Source organism: Hippoglossus hippoglossus, chromosome 8, assembly GCF_009819705.1.
Source record: "Hippoglossus hippoglossus isolate fHipHip1 chromosome 8, fHipHip1.pri, whole genome shotgun sequence".
Lineage (NCBI taxonomy): Eukaryota > Metazoa > Chordata > Actinopteri > Pleuronectiformes > Pleuronectidae > Hippoglossus > Hippoglossus hippoglossus.
Genome location: NC_047158.1, coordinates 16,323,310 through 16,338,966, shown reverse-complemented (window position 1 = coordinate 16,338,966; position 15,657 = coordinate 16,323,310). Strand labels below are relative to the sequence as shown.

At 39.9% G+C, this 15,657-nt stretch overlaps 3 protein-coding genes across 4 annotated transcripts; all 3 read right to left on the bottom strand.

The window, feature by feature from the left end:
* Positions 1 to 34: 34 nt before the first annotated feature.
* Positions 35 to 4,617, bottom strand: LOC117766504 (F-box/WD repeat-containing protein 9-like). 2 transcript variants are annotated; one of them, XM_034593574.1, is made up of 9 exons: positions 4,234 to 4,617; positions 4,045 to 4,159; positions 3,814 to 3,961; positions 2,376 to 3,393; positions 2,082 to 2,230; positions 1,792 to 1,995; positions 1,642 to 1,707; positions 993 to 1,528; positions 35 to 941 (listed from the first exon to the last, which is right to left on the bottom strand). In XM_034593574.1, exons 1-8 carry the CDS (start codon positions 4,259 to 4,261, stop codon positions 1,454 to 1,456), a joined length of 1,803 nt encoding a protein of 600 aa, XP_034449465.1. In that variant the 5' UTR covers positions 4,262 to 4,617; the 3' UTR covers positions 35 to 941; positions 993 to 1,453. The 2 variants fall into 2 exon arrangements, with proteins under 2 accessions (XP_034449465.1, XP_034449466.1); XM_034593575.1 differs by having other exon boundaries at positions 4,497 to 4,617.
* Positions 4,618 to 6,181: 1,564 nt separating this feature from the next.
* On the bottom strand, positions 6,182 to 10,429 carry LOC117766183 (deoxyhypusine synthase-like). Its single transcript, XM_034592968.1, has 10 exons — positions 10,367 to 10,429; positions 9,098 to 9,288; positions 8,818 to 8,982; positions 8,502 to 8,623; positions 7,921 to 8,017; positions 7,560 to 7,646; positions 7,350 to 7,455; positions 7,166 to 7,269; positions 6,881 to 7,006; positions 6,182 to 6,643 (listed from the first exon to the last, which is right to left on the bottom strand). Exons 2-10 carry the CDS (start codon positions 9,281 to 9,283, stop codon positions 6,548 to 6,550), a joined length of 1,089 nt encoding a protein of 362 aa, XP_034448859.1. The 5' UTR covers positions 9,284 to 9,288; positions 10,367 to 10,429; the 3' UTR covers positions 6,182 to 6,547.
* A 2,043-nt stretch (positions 10,430 to 12,472) lies between these two features.
* LOC117766092 (deoxyhypusine synthase-like) lies at positions 12,473 to 15,152 on the bottom strand. The gene is given in 10 exon segments (XM_034592801.1): positions 12,473 to 12,665; positions 12,902 to 13,027; positions 13,186 to 13,229; positions 13,232 to 13,288; positions 13,369 to 13,474; positions 13,579 to 13,641; positions 13,919 to 14,036; positions 14,521 to 14,642; positions 14,837 to 14,930; positions 15,082 to 15,152. Coding segments are annotated over 10 exon segments (897 nt in total). The 3' UTR covers positions 12,473 to 12,569.
* Between the last annotated feature and the right edge of the window lie 505 nt (positions 15,153 to 15,657).

Genomic DNA, 15,657 nt, shown 5'->3' with positions numbered 1-15,657 from the left:
CAAATAAATCAAAACCAAAGAAATACAACCAATGAATCAGACACTAGATTTTAATGACATCTAATGACAGCGTTAACAGTCTTTCAGTGTTTAAACATTGCATCCGACAAGTATATAGTGCAAATAATGTATAGTTACATTTATCCAAACAATTACGCAGACACACACACACGCAGCATTTACAGACATACCCTCAAAAACAATAACAATCAGTGTATCAGGATACAAATATTGCATTGCACATGAAGGATCATTAATGCTGATTGTGTTTCCTAACTAATGCAATGTCAGTTCCTGGAATGGATTCAGTCAATTTGTGAACATGTGAATATTACAAATGTTAAATTCTCCAGGCTATTCAAACAAACAAATAATTTAAAGAAGATGAACAAAGGAACAAGGAACCAACATCTTTGAAAGCATTGAATGCCAACGACAGACATTAGAAATAGATATGATTCCTGTATGTGTGTTTCTAATCAAACAAGAAACAAATGAAGGTGAAGAGACTTGAAGTTTTCCAAACGTTCCTCTGCCATATATCAAAATCAGCATAAAGTTTAGCAGTGCAGCTAAATTAAACAACAGGAAGAACTTTTTCCCAAAACATTAGTTTTACACTTTTTAAAAGATCTTTGTTCGGCAGTGCAGCAAATTAAAAGCGTTGTTAGGCCACATGTACCACAACTATCTTCATTTACACCCTTACCTTTGAATATTGATTGGTTAAACGAGACATATTATAATCATATTCAGGTTTTCATTTTAATATGGGTTATCACTTTAAAAGGCATGAATGCTCCAACATTCAAAAACACATTTTAAATTAAATGTTTACATTTTTAAAAAGCATAGCATGAACCTCTGCATGTAAGGTCATGTAATACACCTGCTCCCTTCGGATGAGGAACAGAAAATGATCTTATTATAATGTACCCACCCTTTTCTTTTTTTTGATTTGTTTATTTATTTATTGCACTTATTATTATTACTTTGTGTGTATACATCTGTATGTGTATATATATAGTGTGTATTTGTTCTTCGGTGTGGTGTGCTGAATGATGCTGGGTATGCATTTATAGGTGTGCCACAGATTAATATCGGGAATTTGTAAATATACAAACATACTTTCCTTTTGTATATTTCTTTGTTATTGTTCTTTTGTTTTGTTGTATGGTTTACTTCATTTGTAAAAATGAAAACTCAATAAACAAATTGTTGAAAAAACAGAAGGAAAAAAAAGCATACAGAGTATGTCTCCTTTCAATTACTACGAACATCTCGCTTAATAAGAGATGCAGAGCTGTTTGTTTTATATAAAGCACTTGTTTTCTCCAGGTTTTCCGAATTTCAAAATGCTGAAAGACAGGTAGGGTGTTGATTGGCTGCAGGTAGTGTTTTGTCTTCTGTTTTCGATTCTTGCCACATACTGTAGTTTGCAGGAGCTGCTCTTTCATTTTCTGGGCCTCCAGACATCTACACACACATCTCCTGTGGCAACAGCGAAGACTCCAGCGTCCACACTCAGCTGGTGGTTGGAGACAGAGACAAGAGAGGTACGGGTGAGAGGGTGAAGGCACCGGGGAAGAAAAACATTAAAGAAATGATAATAATCTAAAAGATATGGAACAAAGCACTAACCCCACTGACTCCAACTTGATGATGTAGTGTGCATAATGTCTTGGGAGGCGCACAAGGGATGTGTACCTGCAATCCATAATTATAATAGCATTCATTCTGTGGCAGAGTTAGCTAAGTAGGAGACATAACAGGGAATTTGCCTGATCCTACCTTGACAGTACGATCAGATGAACAGGTGTAGAGGCTCCCATGAGATCTGTGGACTCCAGTGACCATAGCAGTGTGTCCCACATCAAACTTAGACAGGGTTTCTAAGGTCCCTGCTTGCATGGAAAAGGAGTAGAGCATGCCGTTGCTGTCTCCTGCCCACACCTCACTGCCACTGTAGCTCATGGACCGCAGGTAAGAAGTCAGCTAGAAAAGGACAGGTTGGGTCGAGTTGTTACACTGAGCAGAGAAGCACTAAAACAACAGCAAATTACAATTGTGTTTGCAGCTACCCGAAGTTTCTTCAAGACTTTGTCTGCCCTGCGATCATAGACAGCTACAGTGCGGTCTTTACCCCCAGAGATGATGTACTTGTCATCTGCAGCCAGGCACATCACAGCATTACCATGGAGACAGAGGCTTTTCACCACAGGGCTGGCCGCTGCAGATCAAATTGTTCTATCAACTTCTGGTCGCTACAAGTGTTTGGTTTATCATCACATACATGATACTATTTATTGTTATTTGCACTTGAGGCACACTCAGCCACTAAACTGTCAAGCTTGTTAAATGTTAAACCCCCTCACCTCTGGTGTCCCACATGGTGATCGTCTTGTTCAATGTACCAGCCAGCAACACATCTGTCTGACAGGACAGGCAGAGGACAGCAGAATCAGTTCTGATTAGGCCCCCCACTGCACCACCTGCCTGCAGGTCCCACAGCCTCACTGAGCTGTCGAAGCACCCTGAAGCCAGCAGAGACCCTCGAGATGCCAGGCACCAGACCCAGCCCCGATGGGTGTGTAACGCATCCTGTCCTCCCAATGTGTGCAGCAGTGTCCCAGTAGAGCCTGCTTGTAGATCCCACAGTTTAACATTCCAGTCTCTGGAAGCTGTAGCACAAACTTTCCCCTCTCCCCCGACAAGGAGAACAGAGTTGACTGAGGCAATGTGGTTTGTAGGGATGGTGATGCACTCCAGTGCTGGGGGTGGGCTAGGACTTCTGCAGGGTGGACTTTGTTCCATCTCTCCCTGTCTTCCATTACCCAGATTCCCGGGGTCAGCCAAGTTCTCTTGGTGATTAAGAGCACCATCTTCCCCATTAACACCAAACAGCATCCTGTGGTCCCTTTCTTCTTCGATCAGTGCTACTATATTCTCCACCCTCTCATTCAAATGTTCTCTTAATCTTGCTAGTTGGTCCTCACCTTCAATGGGCTGCATTTCACCATCACCATCTTCTATTACCACCTCCATTTCTTCACCAGCACCATATGCAGCCTCCTGCACAGCGACCCCTCCCCCTTCTACCTCAGCCTCTCTGCCACCATCCTGTCCCTCTTCGCCTGCTACCCGGTCCTCCCCCGCCTGTTGCTGCTGCCTCACTTGATTACTTTCCTCCTCCTCTTTTTGGGCCTGTCCGGCCAACAGCTGCGCTCTGCCTTTCCAGCAGATTATCAACTGCTCCATCTCCAGACAAGCAGTAGGCCAGTCAAAGTCCTCCCTTGGCCCCACTGGAAAGCCAGCTTGGGATCCTATTAATCTACGTGCTCGGAGTTGCCATGCACTGCTGTCCTTTTCCAAATTACCCAATGTCTGGCAGACCTGAAAAGAGGAGAAACAGAGTGTCAAGAATAATTTCCAACAGATGGAAGAACTAGAAAGTCTTAAATATTCCCTGTCCACTGTCTGACGTCTAGTATCGCCATGGAGCAGATTTGTATGAGTGGGTCCACAGATTCTTTTATCCAATGCACACTCAGGATTGTGACATAATCAACTTCAGAACACACTTTCACGTGCATGTGGAAGATGCTGGAATGATAAGCAATACTACCAATGGTGTTTACACTATTTCAACAATCAAAGAAGACATCAAACTTGATTGAGGATCAATAACAGTTTTAGGAACATACAGTGAAAGAGGGAAATACATCACATTTTAAAACCTTAACACAAGTAAGCAAGCACATAAGACGACAGGATATCTTCAAAGCATCGGGCCAATCGATCTTGAAACCGTACCTTTGGCAGCACAGTGCTGACACACTGTGCAGGAAGGTACGAGGCGATGTGGGTGACCATCTCCCAGGGTAAAGACAACAAGCCATTTGTCTCAGCGCAGGGTGAGGGGCTGGCATCTGCTGAGGATGGGTGACCGGCAGGCTGAGGACTGGAAGGGATGACAGGGACCAACATGACTCGGTTACCAGTGTCAGGACCTGTCAGTTAACTGAGGGTGAATGAAAGTCTCACCTCTGGAGGTCAGGCCCGGGAGCCTCATTACTCGGGGGTCTCACAGGGTCAGGACACGGTTCACACAGGTTCACCCTGACGTCAGACATCACCGTGTCTCCTCCAAGCACAAGAGCTGTATTTTATGCAGAGTTAATCAACATTATTCTACTAATGTTGTCGGTAAATAAAAACCTAAACTTACATTACCATGAAAGGCTCGACCAGGTGTTGGCATACAGATTCGCCTCTTGGAGAAAACAAGATGAAGTCGTTTTCTCTAAGATGTCCACATTTGATATATATATATATATGTATATTTAAATAAACTACAGATGAGAGACACCAACCTTAAATGCTAACTTCAACTTCAGCTACACAGAACATTAGCCTGCTGCCACATCAGGACTAAGCTAGCCGCTGGTTAAAATACGTCGCCCGGGTCGGGGGAAACAAACGTGGAGCACAGTCACTGTTAATCAAGACGGAGACGTCATATAATCACGGAAGCATCGACCTTTGCCTGTTATTTGTTGTCCCTGCGATACAAAAACACATTTTAAAATGTTCCTTTCCGGCGTAGGTAGACGACGTCATCAAACTGCGCGAGAAAAATCGTAACTATGGCAACCGCTCGCTGTGCTTGCACAATGCATAAGCACTACATCGATATATATTGAACTTTTGTTGTGTTGCTTTCGCTGAAATTGTATTGTGAATTGTGATAATCACTGATATTGTTCTATTTCCAGGCTCTATCGTAAATCACTGATATCTCTTTACGCAGACTAATGTGTGACCTGAATGAGATGTGAAAACACCAACAAAAAAACTTTTCAGTTTATGCATTCTTTCTTAGGAGGCCGCATTCATAAAAGAAGTGCTTAACAATGCTCTCAATCCATTACTTACACTTCTCCTGTCTAGTTGCAGATGTGGGTTTGCAGTGTGGAAAATTGTGTATTTTTTGGTAGATGCTGCCTGGGAGTCTGAAGAAAAAGTCTGAAACTATGAATTTTATTCTTTTTATTGACGTACATTGTTCAGGTTCTGCTGCTATGAATTAAAGTTTTAGTTAATATTTAATAATATTGAATAACCACCACTCTTCCTGTAGATTCAAGTACTGTCAAAAAACAGAAACGATTTCAGAAGGCTTTGATTTGGTTTCATGCTGTTTCCTTGCCAGCAGTCGTCTTGGCGTAACCTGCGAAGGTTTCTGCCACTAACAAGGGGAAGATGATGGTGGCGTCTCCAAACACCTTGAAAGACAGAATGACATCATGTGTGTTAAAACCTAGAAGAACAACAGGGACTATCAGACCTTCAGGTTTGCTCCTCGATGATTCAAATGAAGCTACTGGTTGTAATGAATAAATTAGGTCACAGCACTGACATAGATATTGCTTCTCATTTCTTTTAAACAAAAGGTAATACATTCTTGCATTGGTGCACTATGTTGTTTAAGAAGACTGCACAACAATTATCTAACAAAGCAAAATCTGTCCTTTTGCTAAATTTTTAGGGGTTGTGAATGGATGGTAATTGTGACATTTGTATGTTATTGTCAGTTTTGTATAAAGAGCTGCGTAACCAACATAGACACTTTCCCCAGGTAGTAGAAACCATAGAATTTCCACTGAAGGGACCAGGATCGAAAGGAATTTATTTTTACGTTCCTTTAAAAGCCTATAGTTATGGCTGAGTCTTGAACCATCCCTTATATGCTACTATAGATCTAGACTGCTAGGGGAATTCCAGAGCTGCAGGATTCTGATAATTATCACCCCTATTGTTTTCATTATAACAACTGAAACCTGTTCCTGGTCTCTCTCTCCTCTCTCTCCCCCTCGCCTCCCCCTCCCCCCTATCTCTATCTCTTCTCTTCTTCCCTGCTCCACCCCGACCAGTCGAGGCAGAATGCCGCTCACACTGAGTCTGGTTCTGCGAGAGGTTTCTTCCTGTTAATGAGGGAGCTTTTTCTATCTATCTATCTATCTATCTATATATATATATATATATATATATATATATATATATATATATATATATATATATATTTATATTTATATTTATCTATTATGTTCAACATAATAACAAGGGTAAAAAACCTGCGACCAACCGTGAGAAAGTATTTGTTTTTTTTTATTGCACCTCTGTTACATAACAAGGTGTCTATTACATAATATCAGAGAAATGCATTAACGTAAAAGAAGCTGCAGAACGTTATTGTCGGTACTGTTTATGTCCTGTAGGAAATCATGACTGTAAATCATGTGCTGGGTTATACAACAAAATGGATTACAACCTGTATATATTCAGTGAAGCTACTTTTCACAGTTTTTAATCACTCACAGTAACTATTCATTACACTTGTTTTATTTATTTTAATCTTTTAATTAGAGTAAGTGTGGCATACCACATGGATCCATGCTAGGCCCAGTTCTTTCACAAATAACATCCAGTGACTGTTCTAAGATTCCAACATTGCGAAAACTATCCTTGATTTCGAGTTGGTCTCAATTCAATTGTTCTCCTTGTTAATCGTCCTCTTATCAGCATGAACAGCGAAGGTTTCTGCCACCAACAAGGGGAAGATCACTGTAGCGTCTGCACAAACCTGCAAAAGGGAGCACAACAGGCTGTGAGTTAAACAAGACAACAGGCCCTCAAGGGCCATCCATGGTTGTATCGCTGCTTTGATTGCTATAGATGAGGATATATTATAAATAAACTAAGTTTGGTACACACTGTGTTTTTCCATACGTACTTATGGGTATTAAAATTTAAAAAACACTAATGATGTTGATATTAGTATGTCTGATTTATAATAATATAAAGAATAATAAAAAGTTACCTTCACAGGTTTGGCATTTAAAGTGATCTTCCCCCAGGACACGGCTTCATCAGGTCTGGCCCCTGAGTCGCAACCATCAAATTCCTGAGCTGTGTTCACATACACCACAAACTCAGCTCCTTTCCTCTGGAAGGAAACAAAGCAGTTTGTCAAAAACTTCACACTGAGCAACGGAGATCATTTTACTTATTCACTGATTCATTGATACAATTTCCCACAAAAGTTATTTACTGTAGCTCCTTAGAACAAATGCTAAAGCATAGCATTAAAAAAGTAAATACTTACCCATGCATTGGCATTGCAAGTGTGGTGCTTTGCTAACCCTCCCCCTAGGAGGATCATCCCTGTGCTATTGGCGTTCACTGCAATGTCGTTTATCCTTGAAATATCTTAAGGCAAAGTCATGGTGTAAGATTACAAAAAAAACACGAAGCAACATTTAAGAGCAAACAAATAAAGACTGTTTTACCTTCAGCAATGTCCAAAATTAAGCCAGGGTTCTCAGCTGAGAACATGTAGAACAAGTCTCCTATGGCGCCATCTGTAAGGGCAGGGCTGAACACTGGGATGTTGTTCTGAAACGAAAGCCAGGTCACTGCTTTGTGAAAACCCAATCATTAAATGATTTGAACAAAAACCTCAGACACTTGCTTTTAAGAGAACCCTGACCAGTACTCACCTTGTAGGCCCAATAGCAAACAGATTCAGGGTTGTTGATCTCCTTGCCCAGTCGATAGATCATCTTAGATGGAGTCCAACTCACGCCCTGAGGGCAGAAAAATGGAAATATACATGATCTCTTGCAAATAGATGCGTCAGGACATCTCGGCTACCACAATGGATAAAATAGCAGTTTAAATGGTTAGAATTTAAAATGTTGCCCTAAAGTAAGGACCTTTTAATGTACGTGTGTATTAAAAAGTCATCAAAATAATTAATATTTTGAGTACTATACAATTATAATTATAATTATTATAATTATTATTATTATGATTATTATTATTATGAACCATCAAAACAATGTAGAACTGTCCACTCACCTGAGAGTTCTGCTCCATCAGCATCTGCTTCATTATCGGCAACATCCATTTTTCGAATAACATGTAGTTCATATCAGGCATCAGAAGATTGCCAATCCTGCAGCAAATGTGACATATGGAAACCGAATGAAAATAATGTATCAGCTGTGTTAAGAATATTTTTCTAATTCAAATGCACAATGATTACATATTATTAAATAAAAAATATTGATCACTGTAACTTATTCATTTCAAATATCATAAGTATCTAGTTTTGATTGGGTTCAAATGGATTCAGGTTGCCAAAGCACTAGGGATGAGGGATCAGAAAATGATGATGCAATGTGTGTAATCTAACACAAAGGTGTGTCACTGATATCAGCGCCGTACTTCCTGATTTCTCTCTTAACATTGTGTAATTTTCTTATACACTGACTTCTTTTTGCAACCAGTGGAGGTTTGAGGCACTTCCATATTGGCTTCACTTTCCGGACCCGGAATTTACGGCCACTTTTATATACAATCTAAAATTCCAACTTAGAAGGGGCTTAACTATCTCACTTAAAATGACATGTTTTTACTAATCTGACCCTGTGACTGACCTGTCGAGACCGTTTTTATACAGATCCTTCCCAGGCAGAGTGAAGTCTCCAATGTAAATATGTCCCAAGCACTTGATCAGATCCTCCTCAATACCTCCAGCTGTGGTCACCAAGACATCCACCTAAACAGAGGAGGAAATGTATATGTATTATATGTATTGAATGTGCAGAATGTGCAGAATGTGGACATGATAGCATTTTGTCATACAAAGCACATGAACATTTTATAACGTCCTGCAAACTCTTGTATTGCTTCAGCAAAAATGTTAAAGCACACATTGTTTTGTGCTTCGTGTAGTTGAGGAGGGTCATATACCATTCTGTGCTCTGCGAGATAGCGGATACTCTCCCTGACCCCGCTGCTGATGAGGTTTGAAGTGTAACTGAGGAAGATGGTGCAGCTCGAGGGGCTCGGGCAGATCGACGGATCCTCCTCAACACTTCCATTCACTGCCTTCACCGGCTGTTGACGCCTCTTGATCTGTGGATGTTGGAGAAGATTGCCAAAAAGTGAGGAGAGTAAACTGTGGTGAAGGTCTGTTACACTGGGAACGTGATGATTCACAGACATCCTCCCTGTGTTCCATCCATCTCACCATGCTGTTTATCTGCTGGATAGCCAGGGCCACATTAGTCGCCTGGAAGCCAGTGCTGAGGAAGGACTGCAGCAGTGCGCGGTGGTCCACTCCCTGGTTGAATTCATAGCCCTGGACCTTTGGTGTGTCTGGTAGTTTGAGAGTCTCCCTGTAGATGTACGGAACTACTTTGCGCTTACAGGCCATATTGTCTGGGGGGAAAAAACATTGGGGATGTAAATGAAGAATTATCACAAAATTCCCCATATGACACTGGCATTTACTATCATAAACTGAAAACTAAGCAGCTCTTTTAATAAGTCTGTACATGTGAACCAGCCTGCTCCAACCAGTCTGGTTAGTTGGTAAATTTCTTCCTGCCTGAATAAGATTTTTGAGCGCAAGAAGGTGTGTCACAAGGCCACAGCCCATTACTACATCAATCATTCGATCAGATTTTACGTGCAAAGCTCATATTCACATATCAAAATTTGACTCATAGGGCTTAACAAGGTGCGACATGTACCGGTGCCCTTAAGGAAAAATTACCCCCAACTAGTAGAAGGGAGAAAATGTGCAGAAACCTCAGAGAGAAACACATGTGAGGGATCCCAGGACGGGCAGAAGTGCAACAGATTTCACTTGTATCTCTGAAGGTGTGCGACTGAGTGACTGACAGAATGCACAACAGCTGAGTGGGGAGGTTCCCCACAGGCTATTATGTGTTCAGGGGGGTATTTACAGGCAGTACAGACAGTTTCACAATGTCAAATGTAATGTTGTTTCAGTTAATATATTATACTTGTTCCATTGTCTGACAACAGAAGCAGAAAAACATGCAAATCAGAACATTTTCATTGGGAACTCGGCTGTGTTAATATAGTGTATGTGAGCACATGAGAGTTACGGAAACTGGTTGACACGAGGCAGAACACGTATATGATGAGACTATGAATATACAAACTAAATTACTGCTCCGCAAATGGTTAGAAGCTACGTCCTCAATTTCACAGCTTGAATATACATAATCTGGTTTCACCCTGAAATGACGAATGTAAGACAGGTTTCAGTTATTTACTTCTTATCGTTGGACTTTTTAATTACATGTCAAATGTAACTGCTTTAGCCTCATATATCTACACGAAACGAATTTCCATATATTCAGATAGTGTGTGTGTGTGAGAGAGAGTCTGTCTCTGTCTTTCTAAACTCGGCAAACTGTCAAACAAAGAAATGTTAAATACATACTGTATATCCCACAAATTTATTACAGGTGAGTTATAATATTACCTGCGTAGTTTGCAGACAGAAGATCTCTTGTTGTTGTTGTGTCCTCTGGATGTTGCTCAGTCCATGCAACTTTCACCAAAGATGGATTTATATCTGCAGTCTTTGAAAACCCTTTACCAAACCAGGAGGGCGGAGTTCCTTGTGTCCTGAAGAACCCAGTAGGTATGTAGCTGGTTAAGGCAGCTCATTATGCGTGCATTATTATGTTTTTTAGTATATTCTGAACCTGTCCTACCTGCTGTACCACAAACATGTTACTGCAGGGTAATGAAACCTGTTTTAAACTATTCTTTATGGCCAGAGAATGATGGAATTTACAAATCTGAGGTAGGTAATCATGTGTTATACCTGCTCGCTGTGCTTGCACAATGCATAAGCACTACATCGATATATATTGAACTTTTGTTGTGTTGCTTTCGCTGAAATTGTATTGTGAATTGTGATAATCACTGATATTGTTCTATTTCCAGGCTCTATCGTAAATCACTGATATCTCTTTACGCAGACTAATGTGTGACCTGAATGAGATGTGAAAACACCAACAAAAAAACTTTTCAGTTTATGCATTCTTTCTTAGGAGGCCGCATTCATAAAAGAAGTGCTTACAATGCTCTCAATCCATTACTTACACTTCTCCTGTCTAGTTGGCAGATGTGGGGTTTGCAGTGTGGAAAATTGTGTATTTTTTGGTAGATGCTGCCTGGGAGTCTGAAGAAAAAGTCTGAAACTATGAATTTTATTCTTTTTATTGACGTACATTGTTCAGGTTCTGCTGCTATGAATTAAAGTTTTAGTTAATATTTAATAATATTGAATAACCACCACTCTTCCTGTAGATTCAAGTGCTGTCAAAAAACAGAAACGATTTCAGAAGGCTTTGATTTGGTTTCATGCTGTTTCCTTGCCAGCAGTCGTCTTGGCGTAACCTGCGAAGGTTTCTGCCACTAACAAGGGGAAGATGATGGTGGCGTCTCCAAACACCTTGAAAGACAGAATGACATCATGTGTGTTAAAACCTAGAAGAACAACAGGGACTATCAGACCTTCAGGTTTGATCCTCGATGATTTCAAATGAAGCTACTGGTTGTAATGAATAAATTAGGTCACAGCACTGACATAGATATTGCTTCTCATTTCTTTTAAACAAAAAGGTAATACATTCTTGCATTGGTGCACTATGTTGTTTAAGAAGACTGCACAACAATTATCTAACAAAGCAAAATCTGTCCTTTTGCTAAATTTTTAGGGGTTGTGAATGGATGGTAATTGTGACATTTGTATGTTATTGTCAGTTTTGTATAAAGAGCTGCGTAACCAACATAGACACTTTCCCCAGGTAGTAGAAACCATAGAATTTCCACTGAAGGGACCAGGATCGAAAGGAATTTATTTTTACGTTCCTTTAAAAGCCTATAGTTATGGCTGAGTCTTGAACCATCCCTTATATGCTACTATAGATCTAGACTGCTAGGGGAATTCCAGAGCTGCAGGATTCTGATAATTATCACCCCTATTGTTTTCATTATAACAACTGAAACCTGTTCCTGTCTCTCTCTCCTCTCTCTCCCCCTCGCCTCCCCCTCCCCCCTATCTCTATCTCTTCTCTTCTTCCCTGCTCCACCCCGACCAGTCGAGGCAGAATGCCGCTCACACTGAGTCTGGTTCTGCGAGAGGTTTCTTCCTGTTAATGAGGGAGCTTTTTCTATCTATCTATCTATCTATCTATCTATCTATCTATATATATATATTTATATTTATATTTATCTATTATGTTCAACAAAGGGTAAAAAACCTGCGACCAACCGTGAGAAAGTATTTGTTTTTTTTTTATTGCACCTCTGTTACATAACAAGGTGTCTATTACATAATATCAGAGAAATGCATTAACGTAAAAGAAGCTGCAGAACGTTATTGTTGGTACTGTTTATGTCCTGTAGGAAATCATGACTGTAAATCATGTGCTGGGTTATACAACAAAATGGATTACAACCTGTATATATTCAGTGAAGCTACTTTTCACAGTTTTAATCACTCACAGTAACTATTCATTACACTTGTTTATTTATTTTAATCTTTTAATTAGAGTAGTGTGGCATACCACATGGATCCATGCTAGGCCCAGTTCTTTCACAAATAACATCCAGTGACTGTTCTAAGATTCCAACATTGCGAAAACTATCCTTGATTTCGAGTTGGTCTCAATTCAATTGTTCTCCTTGTTAATCGTCCTCTTATCAGCATGAACAGCGAAGGTTTCTGCCACCAACAAGGGGAAGATCACTGTAGCGTCTGCACAAACCTGCAAAAGGGAGCACAACAGGCTGTGAGTTAAACAAGACAACAGGCCCTCAAGGGCCATCCATGGTTGTATCGCTGCTTTGATTGCTATAGATGAGGATATATTATAAATAAACTAAGTTTGGTACACACTGTGTTTTTCCATACGTACTTATGGGTATTAAAATTTAAAAACACTAATGATGTTGATATTAGTATGTCTGATTTATAATAATATAAAGAATAATAAAAAGTTACCTTCACAGGTTTGGCATTTAAAGTGATCTTCCCCCAGGACACGGCTTCATCAGGTCTGGCCCCTGAGTCGCAACCATCAAATTCCTGAGCTGTGTTCACATACACCACAAACTCAGCTCCTTTCCTCTGGAAGGAAACAAAGCAGTTTGTCAAAAACTTCACACTGAGCAACGGAGATCATTTACTTATTCACTGATTCATTGATACAATTTCCCACAAAAGTTATTTACTGTAGCTCCTTAGAACAAATGCTAAAGCATAGCATTAAAAAAGTAAATACTTACCCATGCATTGGCATTGCAAGTGTGGTGCTTTGCTAACCCTCCCCTAGGAGGATCATCCCTGTGCTATTGGCGTTCACTGCAATGTCGTTTATCCTTGAAATATCTTAAGGCAAAGTCATAGTGTAAGATTACAAAAAAAACACGAAGCAACATTTAAGAGCAAACAAATAAAGACTGTTTTACCTTCAGCAATGTCCAAAATTAAGCCAGGGTTCTCAGCTGAGAACATGTAGAACAAGTCTCCTATGGCGCCATCTGTAAGGGCAGGGCTGAACACTGGGATGTTGTTCTGAAACGAAAGCCAGGTCACTGCTTTGTGAAAACCCAATCATTAAATGATTTGAACAAAAACCTCAGACACTTGCTTTTAAGAGAACCCTGACCAGTACTCACCTTGTAGGCCCAATAGCAAACAGATTCAGGGTTGTTGATCTCCTTGCCCAGTCGATAGATCATCTTAGATTGGAGTCCAACTCACGCCCTGAGGGCAGAAAATGGAAATATACATGATCTCTTGCAAATAGATGCGTCAGGACATCTCGGCTACCACAATGGATAAAATAGCAGTTTAAATGGTTAGAATTTAAAATGTTGCCCTAAAGTAAGGACCTTTTAATGTACGTGTGTATTAAAAAGTCATCAAAATAATTAATATTTTGAGTACTATACAATTATAATTATAATTATTATAATTATAATTATTATGATTATTATTATTATGAACCATCAAAACATGTAGAACTGTCCACTCACCTGAGAGTTTCTGCTCCATCAGCATCTGCTTCATTATCGGCAACATCCATTTTTCGAATAACATGTAGTTCATATCAGGCATTAGAAGATTGCCAATCCTGCAGCAAATGTGACATATGGAAACCGAATGAAAATAATGTATCAGCTGTGTTAAGAATATTTTTCTAATTCAAATGCACAATGATTACATATTATTAAATAAAAAATATTGATCACTGTAACTTATTCATTTCAAATATCATAAGTATCTACTTTTGATTGGGTTCAAATGGATTCAGGTTGCCAAAGCACTAGGGATGAGGGATCAGAAAATGATGATGCAATGTGTGTAATCTAACACAAAGGTGTGTCACTGATATCAGCGCCGTACTTCCTGATTTCTCTCTTAACATTGTGTAATTTTCTTATACACTGACTTCTTTTTGCAACCAGTGGAGGTTTGAGGCACTTCCATATTGGCTTCACTTTCCGGACCCGGAATTTACGGCCACTTTTATATACAATCTAAAATTCCAACTTAGAAGGGGCTTAACTATCTCACTTAAAATGACATGTTTTTACTAATCTGACCCTGTGACTGACCTGTCGAGACCGTTTTTATACAGATCCTTCCCAGGCAGAGTGAAGTCTCCAATGTAAATATGTCCCAAGCACTTGATCAGATCCTCCTCAATACCTCCAGCTGTGGTCACCAAGACATCCACCTAAACAGAGGAGGAAATGTATATGTATTATATGTATTGAATGTGCAGAATGTGCAGAATGTGGACATGATAGCATTTTGTCATACAAAGCACATGAACATTTTATAACGTCCTGCAAACTCTTGTATTGCTTCAGCAAAAATGTTAAAGCACACATTGTTTTGTGCTTCGTGTAGTTGAGGAGGGTCATATACCATTCTGTGCTCTGCGAGATAGCGGATACTCTCCCTGACCCCGCTGCTGATGAGGTTTGAAGTGTAACTGAGGAAGATGGTGCAGCTCGAGGGGCTATATTATTACAATATATTATAATATAATATTACCTGCGTAGTTTGCAGACAGAAGATCTCTTGTTGTTGTTGTGTCCTCTGGATGTTGCTCAGTCCATGCAACTTTCACCAAAGATGGATTTATATCTGCAGTCTTTGAAACCCTTTACCAAACCAGGAGGGCGGAGTTCCTTGTGTCCTGAAGAACCCAGTAGGTGTGTAGCTGGTTAAGGCAGCTCATTATGCGTGCATTATTATGTTTTTTAGTATATTCTGAACCTGTCCTACCTGCTGTACCACAAACATGTTACTGCAGGGTAATGAAACCTGTTTTAAACTATTCTTTATGGCCAGAGAATGATGGAATTTACAAATCTGAGGTAGGTAATCATGTGTTATACCTGCTCGCTGTGCTTGCACAATGCATAAGCACTACATCGATATATATTGAACTTTTGTTGTGTTGCTTTCGCTGAAATTGTATTGTGAATTGTGATAATCACTGATATTGTTCTATTTCCAGGCTCTATCGTAAATCACTGATATCTCTTTACGCAGACTAATGTGTGACCTGAATGAGATGTGGAAAACACCAACAAAAAAACTTTTCAGTTTATGCATTCTTTCTTAGGAGGCCGCATTCATAAAGAAGTGCTTAACAATGCTCTCAATCCATTACTTACACTTCTCCTGTCTAGTTGCAGATGTGGGTTTGCAGTGTGGAAAATTGTGTATTTTTTGGTAGA

What these genes read in the sequence shown, in the direction of transcription:
- LOC117766504 (XM_034593574.1), bottom strand. Translation starts at nt 4,261, where the DNA reads ATGCCAACACCTGGTCGAGCCTTTCATG. An exon ending in TCAGCACTGTGCTGCCAAAG is followed by an intron (nt 3,394 to 3,813) that starts GTACGGTTTCAA and finishes TCCTCTTTTCAG; the next exon opens with GTCTGCCAGACATTGGGTAA. An exon ending in CACCATGTGGGACACCAGAG is followed by an intron (nt 2,231 to 2,375) that starts GTGAGGGGGTTT and finishes TTTGATCTGCAG; the next exon opens with CGGCCAGCCCTGTGGTGAAA.
- LOC117766183 (XM_034592968.1), bottom strand. Translation starts at nt 9,283, where the DNA reads ATGGCCTGTAAGCGCAAAGTAGTTCCGTACATCTACAGGGAGACTCTC. An exon ending in ATCTCGCAGAGCACAGAATG is followed by an intron (nt 8,624 to 8,817) that starts GTATATGACCCT and finishes TCCTCTGTTTAG; the next exon opens with GTGGATGTCTTGGTGACCAC. An exon ending in TAAATGCCAAACCTGTGAAG is followed by an intron (nt 6,644 to 6,880) that starts GTAACTTTTTAT and finishes TCCCTTTTGCAG; the next exon opens with GTTTGTGCAGACGCTACAGT.